The sequence below is a fragment of the Bombina bombina genome, chromosome 6, assembly GCF_027579735.1.
Source record: "Bombina bombina isolate aBomBom1 chromosome 6, aBomBom1.pri, whole genome shotgun sequence".
NCBI classification, from domain to species: domain Eukaryota; kingdom Metazoa; phylum Chordata; class Amphibia; order Anura; family Bombinatoridae; genus Bombina; species Bombina bombina.
This window is the reverse complement of record NC_069504.1, coordinates 1088460940-1088479420: the sequence shown is the minus strand read 5'-3', so window position 1 is coordinate 1088479420 and position 18481 is coordinate 1088460940. Positions and strand designations below refer to the sequence as shown.

At 42.7% G+C, this 18481-nt stretch overlaps 1 protein-coding gene across 1 annotated transcript in view; it reads right to left on the bottom strand.

Annotated features, from left to right (window-relative positions):
* Positions 1 to 18481, bottom strand: part of BRAF (B-Raf proto-oncogene, serine/threonine kinase) — a 375820-nt gene that overhangs the window by 308082 nt on the left and 49257 nt on the right. The window contains exon 2 of the mRNA XM_053719002.1: positions 17278 to 17381. Within this exon, the coding sequence (XP_053574977.1) occupies positions 17278 to 17381 (104 nt within the window). The remainder of the gene's footprint in view (positions 1 to 17277; positions 17382 to 18481) is intronic.

The window sequence follows — 18481 nt, the reverse complement described above, 5'->3', positions numbered from 1 at the left end:
GAAAGTCTGCCCCCTACTAGATCCGGTCCCGGATCGGGGGCTACCCTTTCATGCAGCATGCTTCTTGGCCTGTTTACCCTTGTTCCAGCCCTGCAAAGGCTTTCATGTTGCTTTGGGCTGGGAAACGTTACCCTCTTGCTTTGAGGTTGCAGAGGATGAAGCAGGTCCGCTCCTGAAGCTGCGAAAGGAGCGCAAATTAGCCTTAAAAGGTCTATCTTGTGGAAGGGCATGGCCCTTTCCCACAGTGATATCTGAAATAATTTCTTTCAACTCTGGCCCGAATAGGGTCTTCCCCTTGAAAGGAATATTAAGTAATTTTGTTTTGGACGACACGTCAGCCGACCATGATTTGAGCCAGAGCGCTCTGAGCGCCACAATGGCAAAACCAGAATTTTTCGCCGCTAATTTATGTTAATTGTAAAGCGGCATCTGTAATGAAATAATTAACCAGCTTTAGAGCATGAATTCTATCCATGACTTTGTCATATGAAGTCTCCCTCTGGAGCGACTCCTCCAGCGCCTCAACCAAAAAGCCGCTGCAGTAGTTACAGGAATAATGCAGGCAATTGGTTGAAGAAGGATACCTTGTTGAACAAATATTTTCTTTAGTAACCCTTCTAATTTGTTATCCATAGGATCTTTGAAAACATAACTGTCTTCTATTGGTATAGTTGTGCGCTTAGCTAGTGTTGAAACTGCTCCCTCTACCTTAGGGACCGCCTGCCACGCGTCCCGCCTGGGGTCAGTTATGGGGAACATTTTCTTAAAGATAGGGGGGGGGACAAAAGGTACGCCTGGTCTCTCCCACTCCCTAGTCACAATATCCGCCACCCTCTAAGGGATCGGAAACGCATCAGTGTATACAGGGACTTCTAAAAACAGAATTTATGCTTACCTGATAAATTTCTTTCTCCAGCGGTGTGTCCGGTCCACGGCGTCATCCTTACTTGTGGGAATATTCTCTTCCCCAACAGGAAATGGCAAAGAGCACAGCAAAAGCTGCCCATATAGCCCCTCCTCAGGCTCCGCCTCCCAGTCATTCGACCGATGGTTAGGAGAAAAAAAGTAGAAACTATAGGGTGCCATGGTGACTGTAGTGTATAGAGAAAGAAATTTTTCAAACCTGATTAAAAAAACAGGGCGGGCCGTGGACCGGACACACCGTTGGAGAAAGAAATTTATCAGGTAAGCATAAATTCTGTTTTCTCCAACATTGGTGTGTCCGGTCCACGGCGTCATCCTAACTTGTGGGAACCAATACCAAAGCTTTAGGACACGGATGAAGGGAGGGAGCAAATCAGGTTACCTAAACAGAAGGCACCACGGCTTGCAAAACCTTTCTCCCAAGAATAGCCTCCGAAGAAGCATAAGTATCAAATTTGTAAAATTTGGCAAAAGTGTGCAGAGAAGACCAAGTCGCTGCCTTACATATCTGATCAACAGAAGCCTCGTTCTTGAAGGCCCATGTGGAAGCCACAGCCCTAGTGGAGTGAGCTGTGATTCGTTCAGGAGGCTGCCGTCCGGAAGTCTCATAAGCCAATCGGATAATGCTTTTCAGCCAGAAAGAGAGAGGTAGCAGTAGCTTTTTGTCCTCTCCTCTTACCAGAGTAAACAACAAACAAAGAAGAGGTTTGTCTAAAATCCTTTGTTGCTTCTAAATAGAACTTTAAAGCACGGACTACATCTAAATTGTGTAACAAACGTTCCTTCTTTGAAACTGGTTTCGGACACAGAGAAGGAACAACTATTTCCTGGTTAATATTCTTGTTGGAAACAACTTTTGGAAGAAAACCAGGCTTGGTACGCAAAACGACCTTATCTGAATGGAACACCAGATAGGGTGGATCACACTGCAAAGCAGATAATTCAGAAACTCTTCTAGCAGAAGAAATAGCAACCAAAAACAGAACTTTACATTCCATAGATATCAGGTTACTATCTTGGAAAGGTTCAAACGGAACCCTTTGAAGAACTGAAAGAACTAAATTTAGACTCCAGGGAGGAGTCATGGGTCTGTAAACAGGCTTGATTCTGACCAAAGCCTGTACAAAAGCTTGTACATCTGGCACAGCTGCCAGGCGTTTGTATAACAAAACAGATAAAGCAGAAATCTGTCCCTTTAGAGAACTCGCTGACAACCCTTTATCCAAACCCTCTTGGAGAAAGGAAAGAATCTTAGGAATTTTAATCTTACTCCAGGAGAATCCCTTGGATTCACACCAACAGATATATTTTTTCCATATTTTATGGTAAATCTTTCTAGTCACAGGTTTTCTGGCTTGGACCAGAGTATCTATCACTGAACTTGAAAACCCACGCTTGGATAAAATCAAGCGTTCAATTTCCAAGCAGTCAGCTGCAGAGAAACTAGATTTGGATGTTCGAAAGGACCTTGTACTAGAAGATCCTGTCTCAAAGGTAGCTTCCATGGTGGAGCCGATGACATATTCACCAGGTCTGCATACCAAGTCCTGCGTGGCCACGCAGGAGCTATCAGAATCACCGAGGCCTTCTCCTGTTTGATCCTGGCTACGAGCCTGGGAAGGAGAGGAAACGGTGGAAACACATAAGCTAGGTTGAACGACCAAGGCGCCACTAATGCATCCACTAGAGTCGCCTTGGGATCCCTGGATCTGGACCCGTAGCAAGGAACCTTGAAGTTCTGACGAGACGCCATCAGATCCATGTCTGGATGCCCCATAATTGAGTTAACTGGGCAAAGACCTCCGGGTGGAGTTCCCACTCCCCCGGATGGAAAGTCTGACGACTCAAATAATCAGCCTCCCAGTTGTCTACTCCTGGGATGTGAATTGCAGATAGGTGGCAGGAATGATCCTCCGCCCATTTGATGATCTTGGATACCTCTCTCATCGCCAAGGAACTCTTTGTTCCTCCCTGATGGTTGATGTAAGCTACAGTCGTCATGTTGTCCGACTGGAATCTTATGAATCCGGCCTTCGCTAGTTGAGGCCAAGCCCACATTGAATATCGCTCTCAGTTCCAGGATGTTTATCGGGAGAAGCGACTCTTCCAGAGACCATAGACCCTGAGCTTTCAGGGAGTCCCAGACCGCGCCCCAGCCTAATAGACTGGCGTCGGTCGTGACAATGATCCACTTTGGTCTGCGGAAACTCATTCCCTGAGACAGGTGATTCTGAGTCAACCACCAACAGAGTGAGTCTCTGGTTACCTTGTCTACTTGAATCTGGGGAGACAAGTCTGCATAGTCCCCATTCCACTGATTGAGCATGCACAGTTGTAATGGTCTTAGATGAATTCGAGCAAAAGGAACTATGTCCATTGCTGCAACCATCAATCCTACTACTTCCATGCACTGAGCTATGGAAGGCTGCAGAATAGAGTGAAGAACTTGACAAGCGTTTAGAAGCTTTGACTTTCTGACCTCTGTCAGGAAGAGCTTCCTTTCTAAAGAATCTATTATTGTTCCCAAAAAGGGAACTCTTGTTGACGGAGACAGGGAACTCTTTTCTACGTTCACCTTCCACCCGTGAGATCTGAGAAAGGCTAGAACAATGTCTGTATGAGCCTTTGCCTTGGAAAGAGACGACGCTTGAATTAGAATGTCGTCTAGATAAGGTGCCATGCAATGCCCCTCGGTCTTAGAACTGCTAGAAGGGACCCAAGCACCTTTGTGAAAATTCTGGGAGCAGTGGCTAAACCGAATGGAAGAGCCACGAACTGGTAATGTTTGTCCAGAAAGGCGAACCTTAGGAACTGATGATGATCTTTGTGGATAGGAATATGTAGGTACGCATCCTTTAAATCCACGGTAGTCATATATTGACCCTCCTGGATTGTAGGTAAAATTGTTCGAATGGTTTCCATTTTGAACGATGGAACTCTGAGGAATTTGTTTAGAATTTTTAAATCCAGAATTGGCCTGAAAGTTCCCTCTTTTTTGGGAACTACAAACAGGTTTGAGTAAAACCCCTGACCTTGTTCCACTGTTGGAACTGGGTGTATCACTCCCATCTTTAACAGGTCTCCTACACAATGTAAGAATGCCTGTCTCTTTATCTGGTCTGAAGATAAGCGAGACATGTGGAACCTTCCCCTTGGAGGAAGTTCCTTGAATTCTAGAAGATAACCCTGAGAGACTATTTCTAGTGCCCAGGGATCCGGAACATCTCTTGCCCAAGCCTGAGCAAAGAGAGAGTCTGCCCCCTACCAGATCCGGTCCCGGATCGGGGGCTACCCCTTCATGCTGTCTTGGTAGCAGCAGCAGGCTTCTTGGCCTTTTTACCCTTGTTCTGGCCTTGCATTGGTTTCCAAGCTGGCTTAGCCTGGGAAGCGTTACCCTCTTGTCTAGAGGCTGCAGAGTTAGGAGACGGTCCGTTCCTGAAGTTACGAAGGAACGAAAATTTGACTTATTCTTAGCCTTAAAAGGCCTATCCTGTGGGAGGGCATGGCCCTTTCCCCCAGTGATGTCTGAAATAATCTCTTTCAATTCTGGCCCAAAAAGGGTCTTACCTTTGAAAGGAATATTAAGCAATTTTGTCTTGGAAGATACATCCGCCGACCAAGACTCTGCGCGCCACAATTGCAAACCCTGAATTTTTCACCGCTAACCTCGCCAATTGCAAAGCGGCATCTAAAATAAAGGAATTAGCTAACTTAAGTGCGTGAATTCTGTCCATGACTTCCTCATATGGAGTCTCCTTATTGAGCGACTTTTCTAGTTCATCGAACCAAAAACACGCCGCAGTAGTGACAGGAATAATGCACGAAATTGGTTGGAGGAGGAAACCTTGCTGAACAAAAATCTTTTTAAGCAAACCCTCCAATTTTTTATCCATAGGATCTTTGAAAGCACAATAGTCCTCAATGGGAATAGTCGTGCGTTTGGCTAGCGTAGAAACTGCCCCCTCAACCTTAGGGACTGTTTGCCATGTGTCCTTCCTTGGGTCGACCATGGGGAACATTTTCTTAAATATAGGAGGTGGGACAAAAGGTATGCCTGGTTTCTCCCACTCCTTAGCCACTATGTCCGCCACCCTTTTAGGTATCGGAAAGGCATCAGGGTGCACCGGGACCTCTAGGAATTTGTCCATTTTGCACAATTTTTCTGGAATGACCAAAGAGTCACAATCATCCAGCGTAGTTAGTACCTCCTTAGGTAAGGCGCGGAGATGCTCTAACTTAAATTTAAACGTCACAACATCAGGTTCTGCCTGTTGAGAAATTCTTCCTGAATCAGAAATTTCTCCCTCCGACAAACCCTCCCTCACTGCCAATTCTGACTGGTGTGAGGTTATGACAGATAAATTATCGTCAGCGCACTCTTGCTCTACTGTATTTAAAACTGAGCAATCACGCTTTCTATGAAATGCTGGCATTTTGGATAAAATATTAGCTATAGAATTATCCATTACTGCCGTTAATTGTTGCATAGTAACAAGCATTGGCGCGCTAAATGTACTAGGAATCGCCTGCGCGGGCATAACTGGTATTGACACAGAAGGAGAGGATGAAGAACTATCCCCACTACCTTCATTTGAGGAATCATCTTGGGCAACCTTATTAAATGTGACAGTACTGTCCTTACTTTGTCTGGACGCCATGGCACAATTATCACATACATTTGAAGGGGGGGCCACCTTGGCCTCCATACATACAGAACATGATCTATCTGAAGGTACAGACATGTTAGACAGGCTTATACAGGCTATTAATGCAATAAAACCGTTTTTAAACAAAACCGTTACTGTCTCTTTAAATGTTAAACAGAGCACACTTTATTTCTGGATATGTGAAAAACTATGAAGGAAATATCCGATCTTTACCAAATTTGCACCCTAGTGTCTTAATGCCTTAAAAGTATTGCACCCCAATTTTCAAGATTGTAACCCCTTAAATGAGGAAAACGGAGCTGTTTTATCAATTAGCAACTTTAAACCCACTACAGTCCCAGCCACAGCGTTTGCTGCGGCTTCACCTGTCCTTGGGGGTTATTCGACACAAAAATAAGCCTTCCAGGAACGTTTTTAATGGCCACCAGACCCTCTCACATGAAGCTGCATGCACTGCATCCAAAAAAAAAATGAGGCTCTGCCTACTAGAGTAAAAGGCCCTTCCTGACTGGGAAGGTGTCTAAACGACTGCCTGGCGCCTAAAAACGTTCCCCAATATTCTCAGGTTTTAAAAAACACTTCAAGCCGTATATAAATATTGAATAAAGCAATCGATTTAGCCCACAAGAGAGTGTCAACCAGTATATAGCCCATTAATAAGCCTTCATTCTGTTATGAGTCTAAGAAAATGGCTTACCGATCCCAAAGAGGGAAAATGATAGTCTTCTAGCATTACTCAGTCTTGTTAGAAAATGGACTAGTCATACCTTGAGCAGAAAAGTCTGCAAACTGTTCCCCCCAACTGAAGTTCTCTGGGCTCAACAGTCCTGCGTGGGAACAGCAATTGATTTTAGTTACTGCTGCTAAAATCATACTGCTCTTTTAAACAGAACTCTTCATCCTTTTCTGTTTTAGAGTAAATAGTACAAACCGGCACTATTTTAAAATAACAAACTCTTGATAGAAGAATAAAAAACTACAACTAAACACCACATACTCTTCACCATCTCCGTGGAGATGCTACTTGTTCAGAGCGGCAAAGAGAATGACTGGGGGGCGGAGCCTGAGGAGGGGCTATATGGCCAGCTTTTGCTGTGCTCTTTGCCCTTTCCTGTTGGGGAAGAGAATATTCCCACAAGTAAGGATGACGCCGTGGACCGGACACACCAATGTTGGAGAAAACTTGTCCATTTTACACAATTTTTCTGGGACCCCCATAGGGTCACAATCATCCAGCGTAGCTAAAACCTCCTTAAGCAGTACGCGGAGGTGTTCCAGCTTAAATTTAAACGCTAAGAAATCTGATTCTGCCCGCTGAGAAATTTTACCTGAGTGACAAATTTCTCCCTCAGACAGTACATCCCTCACCGCCACGTCAGAGGGTTGTGAGGGTACAACAGATAAATTATCCAAAACTTCAGATTGCTCATCCTCTGTTCTTAAAACTGAGCTATCACGCTTTTTAGGAAAAACAGGCATTTTGGATAGAAATGCTGCAAGGGAATTATCCATGACTACTGCTAATTGTTGCAATGTAATAGGAGAAAATGCGCTAGAGGTACTAGGCATCGCTTGCGCGGGCGTAACTGGTGTCGACACATGGGGAGAGGAAGGAGGGCTATCCTCATTACCTTCCGTTAAAGAATCATCTTGGGCCACATTTTTAAGTGTCACTGCATGGTCTTTAAAATGTTTGGATATGTTAGCACACTTAAAAAACAAATGTAAAAGGGGGGTCCGCCATGGCTTTTAAACACATAGAACAAGGTCTATCTGTATGCTCAGACATGTTAAACAGACTTAGAAAGCACTCAAATACAGTAAAATAGAAAAAATTAAAAAAAACAGTACTGTGTCTTTAAATAATAAAAAGCGCATACTTTTTTACTAAACCTCCAAAAATCATCCAATCTTTATGAAATTTTCACCATATGATCCTAATGCTTTGAAATGATTGCACAGTAAATTTCAAGTCAATTAACCCCCTACTGCCCAAACCGGAGCAAACTAACCATGCCACTGCCTTTGCTGTGGTCCTACCTTCCTTGGGGATTAGTTTTGATCGAAAATAAACCTCTCTGAAGTCCTCAAGTAATCTATGGACCCTTCACATGTATCTGCATGAAGCTGTTTGTAAAATCAACTGCGCAACTGAGGCGCGAAATTCAGGCCCCCTCCATCTTCCCTCAGGAGTTTGTGGGGCCTTCCCAAGCCAAAATAGATGTCTAAATATATGCCATGCGGAATAAAACCCCAAAAAGTGTTTTAAATGCAATATAAAACTTGTATAATGTCAGATTATCTTAAAAAATAATTGATTGCCCCATAACAGTGTCCAACAGTGTATTGAGCCCTTTCAATAAGCCTTCCTTCTATACTAAGTCTCAGAATATGGCTTACCTTTCCCACATGGGGATTCTTGCCAGTCTTCTAGCATTACTAAGTCTTGACTAGAAAAAATGACTGAAACATACCTTAAAGCAGTTAAGCCTGCAAACTGTTCCCCCCAACTGAAGTTTTCCTGTACTCAACAGTCCTGCGTGGGAACAGCAATGGATTTTAGTTACAAGGTGCTAAAATCATTTTCCTCTCCGCAGAAATCTTTATCATTTTCTGCCTCAGAGTAAATAGTACAAACCGGCACTATTTTAAAATAAACTTTTGATTGAAGAAATAAAAAACTACAAACTAACACCACATTCCCTTTACACTCCCGTGGAGATGCTACTTGTTAGAGCGGCAAAGAGAATGACTGGGGGGGCGGAGCCTGAGGGGAGCTATATGGACAGCTCTGCTGTGTGCTCTCTTTGCCACTTCCTGTAGAGATTGAGAATATCCCACAAGTAAGGATGAATCCGTGGACTGGATACAATGTAAGAGAAAAAAAAGACAGATGCAGTTGAAGGGGGGGATTTATTAAGGGATCTGGGAGGGATGTAGATTGAGGGGGGCCAGCTACACTACAGAAAACGAATGTTTTATATCAAAAAGTAAAAAAAAATAAAAAAAAATTGGGGGGGGCAAATAGGGTACTGGCAGACAGCTGCCAGTACCCAAGATGGCGACAAATAGGTAGAGGGGGAGGGTTAGAGATATGTATGGGGGGGATCAGGGAGGTTGTGGGGTAAGAGGTGGTCCATCACTGCAGACTGTATGGAAAAAAAAAATAATAAAATGCTTTTTATTTCAGTATTGGCAGACTTTCTGCCAGTACTTAAGATGGCGGTGACAATTGTGAGGTGGGGGAGGGAAGAGAGCTGTTTGAGGGGGGTCATGGGGGGGGGATCAGGGGGTGGGATGTGTCAGGTAGTAGGCAGATCTCTACACTAAAGCTAAAAATTAACCCTACAAGCTACCTAATTAACCCCTTAACTGCTGGGCATATTACAAGTGTGGTGCGCAGCAGCATTTAACAGCCTTATCATTACCAAAAAGCAACGCCAAAGCCATATATGTCTGCGAATGCTTCTCTAGGATCCCCTTTGTTCAGATATAGCAACCATTTGTGCCATAATTGCACAAGCTGTTTGCAAATAATTTCAGAGAGAAACCTAAAATTGTGAAACAGTTTTTTTTTATTTGAACGTATTTGGCGGTGAAATGGTGGCATGAAATATACCAAAATGGGCATAGATCAATAATTTGTGTTATCTACTACACTACAATAAAGCTAAAATTAAACCTAAAAGCTCCCTAATTAACCCCTTCACTGCTGGGCATAATACACGTGTGGTGTGAAGCGGCATTTAGCGGCCTTCTAATTACCAAAAAGCAACGCCAAAGCCATATATGTCTGGTATTTCTGAACAAAGGGGATCCCAGAGAAGTATTTACAACCATTTATGCCATAATTGCACAAGTTGTTTGTAAATAAATTCAGCGAGAAACCTAAAGTTTGTGAAAATATTTGTGAAAAAGTCAACATTTGTTTTTATTTGATCGCATTTGGAGGTGAAATGGTGGCATGAAATATACCAAAATGGGTCTAGATCAATACCTTGGGATGTCTTCTAAAAAAAATATATATACATGTCAATGGCTATTCAGGGATTCCTGAAAGATATCAGTGTTCCAATGTAACTAGCGCTAATTTTGAAAAAAAGTGGTTTGGAAATAGCAAAGTGCTACTTGTATTTTTTGCACTATAACAAAAAAAGCAAACATGTAAACAATGGGTATTTCTAAACTCGGGACAAAATTTAGAAACTATTTAGAATGGGTGTTTTTTGGTGGTTGTAGATGTGTAACAGATTTTGGGGGGGTCAAAGTTAGAAAAAACATAGTTTATGCTTACCTGATCAATTTATTTCTCTTGTAGTGTATCCAGTCCACGGATCATCCATTACTTGTGGGATATTCTCCTTCCCAACAGGAAGTTGCAAGAGGATCACCCACAGCAGAGCTGCTATATAGCTCCTCCCCTCACTGTCATATCCAGTCATTCGACCGAAACAAGACGAGAAAGGAGAAACCATAGGGTGCAGTGGTGACTGTAGTTTAATTAAAATTTAGACCTGCCTTAAAAGGACAGGGCGGGCTGTGGACTGGATACACTACAAGAGAAATAAATTTATCAGGTAAGCATAAATTATGTTTTCTCTTGTTAAGTGTATCCAGTCCACGGATCATCCATTACTTGTGGGATACCAATACCAAAGCTAAAGTACACGGATGATGGGAGGGACAAGGCAGGAACTTAAACGGAAGGAACCACCAGCCTGTAGAACCTTTCTCCCAAAAACAGCCTCCGAAGAAGCAAAAGTGTCAAATTTGTAAAATTTTGAAAAGGTGTGAAGCGAAGACCAAGTCGCAGCCTTGCAAATCTGTTCAACAGAGGCCTCATTTTTAAAGGCCCAGGTGGAAGCCACAGCTCTAGTAGAATGAGCTGTAATCCTTTCAGAGGGCTGCTGTCCAGCAGTCTCATAGGCTAAGCGTATTATGCTCCGAAGCCAAAAGGAGAGAGAGGTTGCCGAAGCTTTTTGACCTCTCCTCTGTCCAGAGTAAACGACAAACAGGGCAGATGTTTGACGAAAATCTTTAGTAGCCTGTAAGTAAAACTTCAAGGCACGGACTACGTCCAGATTATGCAAAAGACGTTCCTTCTTTGAAGAAGGATTAGGACACAATGATGGAACAACAATCTCTTGATTGATATTCCTGTTAGAAACCACCTTAGGTAAAAACCCAGGTTTGGTACGCAGAACTACCTTGTCTGAATGAAAAATCAGATAAGGAGAATCACAATGTAAGGCATATAACTCAGAGACTCTTCGAGCCGAGGAAATAGCCATCAAAAACAGAACTTTCCAAGATAAAAGTTTAATATCAATGGAATGAAGGGGTTCAAACGGAACTCCCTGAAGAACTTTAAGAACCAAGTTTAAGCTCCACGGGGGAGCAACAGTTTTAAACACAGGCTTAATCCTAACCAAAGCCTGACAAAATGCCTGGACGTCTGGAACTTCTGCTAGACGCTTGTGCAAAAGAATAGACAGAGCAGAGATCTGTCCTTTTAAAGAACTAGATGATAAGCCTTTGTCCAAACCCTCTTGGAGAAAGGACAATATCCTAGGAATCCTAACCTTACTCCATGAGTAACTCTTGGATTCACACAAATAAAGATATTTACGTCATATCTTATGGTAGATTTTCCTGGTGACAGGCTTCCGAGCCTGTATTAAGGTATCAATGACTGACTCGGAGAAGCCACGCCTTGATAGAATCAAGCGTTCAATCTCCATGCAGTCAGTCTCAGAGAAAGTAGATTTGGATGATTGAAAGGTCCTGCCTCAGAGGCAGAGTCCATGGTGGAAGAGATGACATGTCCACTAGGTCTGCATACCAGGTCCTGCGTGGCCACGCAGGCGCTATCAGAATCACTGATGCTCTCTCCTGTTTGATTTTGGCAATCAGTCGAGGGAGCAGAGGAAACGGTGGAAACACATAGGCCAGGTTGAAGAACCAAGGAGCTGCTAGAGCATCTATCAGTGTTGCTCCCGGGTCCCTGGACCTGGATCCGTAACAAGGAAGCTTGGCGTTCTGGCGAGACGCCATGAGAGCCAGTTCTGGTTTGCCCCAACGATGGACCAGTTGAGCAAACACCTCCGGATGGAGTTCCCACTCCCCCGGATGAAAAGTCTGACGACTTAGAAAATCCGCCTCCCAGTTCTCTACGCCTGGGATGTGGATCGCTGACAGGTGGCAAGAGTGAGACTCTGCCCAGCGAATTATCTTTGAGACTTCTAACATCGCTAGGGAACTCCTGGTTCCCCCTTGATGGTTGATGTAAGCAACAGTCGTGATGTTGTCCGACTGAAATCTGATGAACCTCAGTGTTGCTAACTGAGGCCAAGCTAGAAGAGCATTGAATATTGCTCTTAACTCCAGAATATTTATTGGGAGGAGTTTCTCCTCCTGAGTCCACGATCCCTGAGCCTTCAGGGAGTTCCAGACTGCACCCCAACCTAGAAGGCTGGCATCTGTTGTTACAATCGTCCAATCTGGCCTGCGAAAGGTCATACCCTTGGACAGATGGACCCGAGAAAGCCACCAGAGAAGAGAATCTCTGGTCTCTTGATCCAGATTTAGTAGAGGGAACAAATCTGAGTAATCCCCATTCCACTGACTTAGCATGTATAATTGCAGCGGTCTGAGATGCAGGCGCGCAAATGGCACTATGTCCATTGCCGCTACCATTAAGCCGATTACTTCCATGCACTGAGCCACTGACGGGCGTGGAATGGAATGAAGGACACGGCAAGCATTTAAAAGTTTTGATAACCTGGACTCCGTCAGGTAAATTTTCATCTCTACAGAATCTATAAGAGTCCCTAGGAAGTAGACTCTTGTGAGTGGTGATAGAGAACTCTTTTCCATGTTCACTTTCCACCCATGCGACCTCAGAAATGCCAGAACTATCTCTGTATGAGACTTGGCAATTTGAAAGCTTGACGCCTGTATCAGGATGTCGTCTAGATACGGAGCCACCGCTATGCCTCACGGTCTTAGAACCGCCAGAAGTGAGCCCAGAACCTTTGTAAAAATTCTCGGGGCAGTGGCCAACCCGAAGGGAAGAGCTACAAATTGGTAATGCCTGTCTAGAAAGGCAAACCTTAGGAACCGATGATGAACTTTGTGAATCGGTATGTGAAGGTAGGCATCCTTTAAGTCCACTGTGGTCATGTACTGACCCTCTTGGATCATGGGTAGGATGGTCTGAATAGTTTCCATTTTGAATGATGGAACTCTGAGGAATTTGTTTAAGATCTTTAGATCCAAGATTGGTCTGAAGGTTCCCTCTTTCTTGGGAACCACAAACAGATTTGAATAAAATCCCTGTCCTTGTTCCGTCCGCGGAACTGGATGAATCACTCCCATTACTAGGAGGTCTTGCACACAGCTTAGGAATGCCTCTTTCTTTATCTGGTTTGATGATAACCTTGAAAGATGAAATCTCCCTTGTGGAGGAGAAGCTTTAGAGTCCAGAAGATATCCCTGAGATATGATCTCCAACGCCCAGGGATCCTGAACATCTCTTGCCCACGCCTGGGCGAAGAGAGAAAGTCTGCCCCCCACTAGATCCGTTTCCGGATAGGGGGACGTTCCTTCATGCTGTCTTGGGGGCAGCAGCAGGCTTTCTGGCCTGCTTGCCCTTGTTCCAGGACTGGTTAGGTTTCCAGGCCTGTCTGGAATGAGCAACAGTTCCCTCTTGTTTTGAAGCGGAGGAAGTTGATGCTGCTCCTGCCTTGAAATTTCGAAAGGCACGAAAATTAGACTGTTTGGCCTTTGATTTGGCCCTGTCCTGAGGAAGGGTATGACCCTTGCCTCCAGTAATGTCAGCAATAATTTCCTTCAAGCCAGGCCCGAATAAGGTCTGCCCCTTGAAAGGAATGTTGAGTAATTTAGACTTTGAAGTCACGTCAGCTGACCAGGACTTAAGCCATAGCACCCTACGTGCCTGGATGGCGAATCCGGAATTCTTAGCTGTTAGTTTAGTCAAATGAACAATGGCATCAGAAACAAATGAGTTAGCTAGCTTAAGCGTTCTAAGCTTGTCAATAATTTCATTCAATGGAGCTGTCTGGATGGCCTCTTCCAGGGCCTCAAACCAGAATGCCGCCGCAGCAGTGACAGGCACAATGCATGCAAGGGGCTGTAAAACAAAACCTTGTTGAATAAACATTTTCTTAAGGTAACCCTCCAATTTTTTATCCATTGGATCTGAAAAAGCACAACTGTCCTCAACCGGGATAGTGGTACGCTTTGCTAAAAGTAGAAACTGCTCCCTCCACCTTAGGGACCGTCTGCCATAAGTCCCGTGTAGTGGCGTCTATTGGAAACATTTTTCTAAATATAGGAGGTGGGGAAAAGGGCACACCGGGTCTATCCCACTCCTTGCTAATAATTTCTGTAAGCCTTTTAGGTATAGGAAAAAACGTCAGTACACACCGGCACCGCATAGTATCTATCCAGCCTACACAATTTCTCTGGAATTGCAACTGTGTTACAGTCATTCAGAGCAGCTAATACCTCCCCAAGCAATACACGGAGGTTCTCAAGCTTAAATTTAAAATTAGAAATCTCTGAATCAGGTTTCCCCGAGTCAGTGATGTCACCCACAGACTGAAGCTCTCCATCCTCATGTTCTGCATACTGCGACGCAGTATCAGACATGGCTCTAACAGCATTTGTGCGCTCTGTATCTCTCCTAACCCCAGAGCTATCGCGCTTGCCTCTTAATTCAGGCAATCTAGATAATACCTCTGACAGGGTATTATTCATGATTGCAGCCATGTCCTGCAAGGTAATCGCTATGGGCGTCCCTGATGTAATTGGCGCCATATTAGCGTGCGTCCCCTGAGCGGGAGGCGAAGGGTCTGACACGTGGGGAGAGTTAGTCGGCATAACTTCCCCCTCGACAGAACCCTCTGGCGATAATTCTTTTATAGATAAAGACTGATCTTTACTGTTTAAGGTGAAATCAATACATTTAGTACACATTCTCCTATGGGGCTCCACCATGGCTTTCAAACATAATGAACAAGTAGGTTCCTCTGTGTCAGACATGTTTAAACAGACTAGCAATGAGACTAGCAAGCTTGGAAAACACTTTAAAACAAGTTTACAAGCAATATAAAAAACGTTACTGCGCCTTTAAGAAAGACAAATTTTCCCAAATTTTGAAATAACAGTGAAAAAATGCAGTTACACTAACAAAATTTTTACAGTGTATGTAATAAGTTAGCAGAGCATTGCACCCACTTGCAAATGGATGATTAACCCCTTAATACCAAAAACGGAATAACAAATGACAAAAACGTTTTTTAAACAGTCACAACAACTGCCACAGCTCTATTGTGGCTTTTTACCTCCCTCAATACGACTTTTGAAGCCTTTTGAGCCCTTCAGAGAAGTCCTGGATCATGCAGGAAGAAGCTGGATGTCTGTGTCTGTAATTTTTGCTGTGCAAAAAAACGCCAAAATAGGCCCCTCCCACTCATATTACAACAGTGGGAAGCCTCAGGGAACTGTTTCTAGGCAAAATTCAAGCCAGCCATGTGGAAAAAACTAGGCCCCAATAAGTTTTATCACCAAACATATGTAAAAAACGATTAAACATGCCAGCAAACGTTTTAAAATACACTTTTATAAGAGTATGTATCTCTATTAATAAGCCTGATACCAGTCGCTATCACTGCATTTAAGGCTTTACTTACATTACTTCGGTATCAGCAGCATTTTCTAGCAAATTCCATCCCTAGAAAAATATTTTAACTGCACATACCTTATTGCAGGAAAACCTGCACGCTATTCCCCCTCTGAAGTTACCTCACTCCTCAGAATATGTGAGAACAGCAAAGGATCTTAGTTACTTCTGCTAAGATCATAGAAAACGCAGGCAGATTCTTCTTCTAAATACTGCCTGAGATAAACAGTACACTCCGGTACCATTTAAAAATAACAAACTTTTGATTGAAGAAATAAACTAAGTATAAAACACCACAGTCCTCTTACGACCTCCATCTTATTTGAGAGTTGCAAGAGAATGACTGGATATGGCAGTGAGGGGAGGAGCAATATAGCAGCTCTGCTGTGGGTGATCCTCTTGCAACTTCCTGTTGGGAAGGAGAATATCCCACATGTAATGGATGATCCGTGGACTGGATACACTTAACAAGAGAAAGTGTGGGTTTTTTTCAATTTTTTCCTCATATTTTATATTTTTTTATAGTAAATTATAAGATATGATGAAAATAATGGTATCTTTAGAAAGTCCATTTAATGGCGAGAAAAACGGTCTATAATATGTGTGGGTATAGTAAATGAGTAAGAGGAAAATTACAGCTAAATACAAACACTGCAGAAATGTAAAAATAGCCATTGTCATTAAGGGTAAGAAACTTGAAAAATGGTCCGGTCATTAAGGGGTTAAGCTTACCTAGGTATACTTTTCAAAGGATACAACAAGAAACAAAATTAAAAAGAAATAAATTGGGAAATTATTTTAAAAATTGCATGCTCTATCTGAATCATGAAAAAATAATAAAAAAAAAAAAGTCATTTAAGTTTTACAAATATTTTCCCCTTCAGCATTTGAAACTATCAGTTTAAAAAAAGGTACAAACAGTACAAAAAGAAAATGTGTTCTATGCAATGCAATAATAAATGCTCCAACTAGGTATTTAACCCCCTTGTAAAGTGAGTTCCAGGATAGAAATACACTACCAAGAGCTAGCTGAACACTTCTGGTGAGCCAATGACAAGAAGAGCATGGGTGTGGCCACCAATCACCAGCTAGCTCCCAGCAGTGCATTGCTGCTCCTGAGCCTACCTAGGTATGTTTTTAACAAATAGCGAGAGAACAAAGTACATCTGATAATAGAAGTAAAATGTAAAGTCTTAGCATACATCATCTGAACAATGCCAATTTAACCCCTTAATGGACCAGCGAAGTCTCTGCTCTTTGAATGAGGATTGCATTTTTGATAGCGTGGTCTCGCCGCCAGCTGCGGCACCGTGCTATTCCAGGATGCCTGCAGCTGGGAGGGAGGTCATAATAGCATCATCCTGCTGCTTGTGGCGAGACCCTCGCTACTATAACCTGTAAAATACTCAACTACCAGCGATGTACCGGTAATGTTGCAGTCATTAAGGGGTTAAAGTGTAATTTTGACTTGCACGTCCTAATGATTTGCAAATCTCTGCATATTGTGCTAACAAACTGCTTGACAACACTGGTGACGTTAATTTTATCTCCCTGGATTAGCTGTATAGGAGTTTGTTTACTGCTCTAAGCAACCGCTGTGTAGTATATAGCTGGTCAGGCAAGCTGCAGCATACTTAGGTTACTGAATGAATGTTATCCATTGGCAAGAGCACTAGATGGCAGCAGTGTTTATGTAGTGCTCCAGACGCCTAACTAGGTATCTCTTCAACACAGAATACCATGGGAACTAAGCAGATTTGACAATAGAAGTAAATTAGAAACTTTTTAAAATTGTATGCTCTGTCTGAAGCACAAACACATTTTTGGGTTTCACATCTCTTTAACCAATTAACACATTTATTTAGCATTAAATGTGCAATCATTTTGTACAGTCCCGTTAATCAAACATATCAAACTCTTATTTAACCTATTGTCTCCTTTAAGGCTTGTATGTGCAATATATAAAAATGCAAGTCTTACCCATCCTGGATTCTGTACACCGCACAGCATTCTGGGATCAGGCCACGCATCATTAGGGCTTTCTTTAGACTATCCCGCACAGACACACCACATCTTGCAGGCACCTGGAGAGACCAAACACATCAAACCAATAAAACTATATTTTGCTTGGATTAATTTATTCTATATAGTTATGTTAAGGCTCATTAATTGCATATGAGTTTCTAAGAATGCCACATCTGCTAATGCAAAAAAAAAATAGGGTCTCAAAAGATTAAGCAACCATGAGTTTGCAAAATTTTTAACAAACATCTCTTACAACTAATCGTGAGGCATAGACATTTCTTTTGGGATTAAATGATCATCACACTCTATGTTAACAGATAATTTGGAAGTTAGCATACCTCACAACATTTCAAAATTCAAAAGAGGGACATCCCCCCCCCCCCCCCCCCAGCAAAAAAACATAATTTATGTAAGAACTTACCTGATAAATTCATTTCTTTCATATTAGCAAGAGTCCATGAGCTAGTGACGTATGGGATATACATTCCTACCAGGAGGGGCAAAGTTTCCCAAACCTTAAAATGCCTATAAATACACCCCTCACCACACCCACAATTCAGTTTAACGAATAGCCAAGAAGTGGGGTGATAAGAAAAAAGTGCGAAAGCATATAAAATAAGGAATTGGAATAATTGTGCTTTATACAAAAAAATCAAAACCACCATAAAAAAGGGCGGGCCTCATGGACTCTTGCTAATATGAAAGAAATGAATTTATCAGGTAAGTTCTTACATAAATTATGTTTTCTTTCATGTAATTAGCAAGAGTCCATGAGCTAGTGACGTATGGGATAATGATTACCCAAGATGTGGATCTTTCCACACAAGAGTCACTAGAGAGGGAGGGATAAAATAAAGACAGCCAATTCCTGCTGAAAATAATCCACACCCAGAATAAAATTTTTAATGAAAAAACATAAGCAGAAGATTCAAACTGAAACCACTGCCTGAAGTACGTTTCTACCAAAAACTGCTTCAGAAGAAGAACACACATCAAAATGGTAGAATTTAGTAAAAGTATGCAAAGAGGACCAAGTTGCTGTTTTGCAAATCTGATCAACCGAAGCTTCATTCTTAAACGCCCAGGAAGTAGAAACTAACCTAGTAGAATGAGCTGTAATCCTTTGAGGCGGAGTGTTACCCGACTCAACATAGGCATC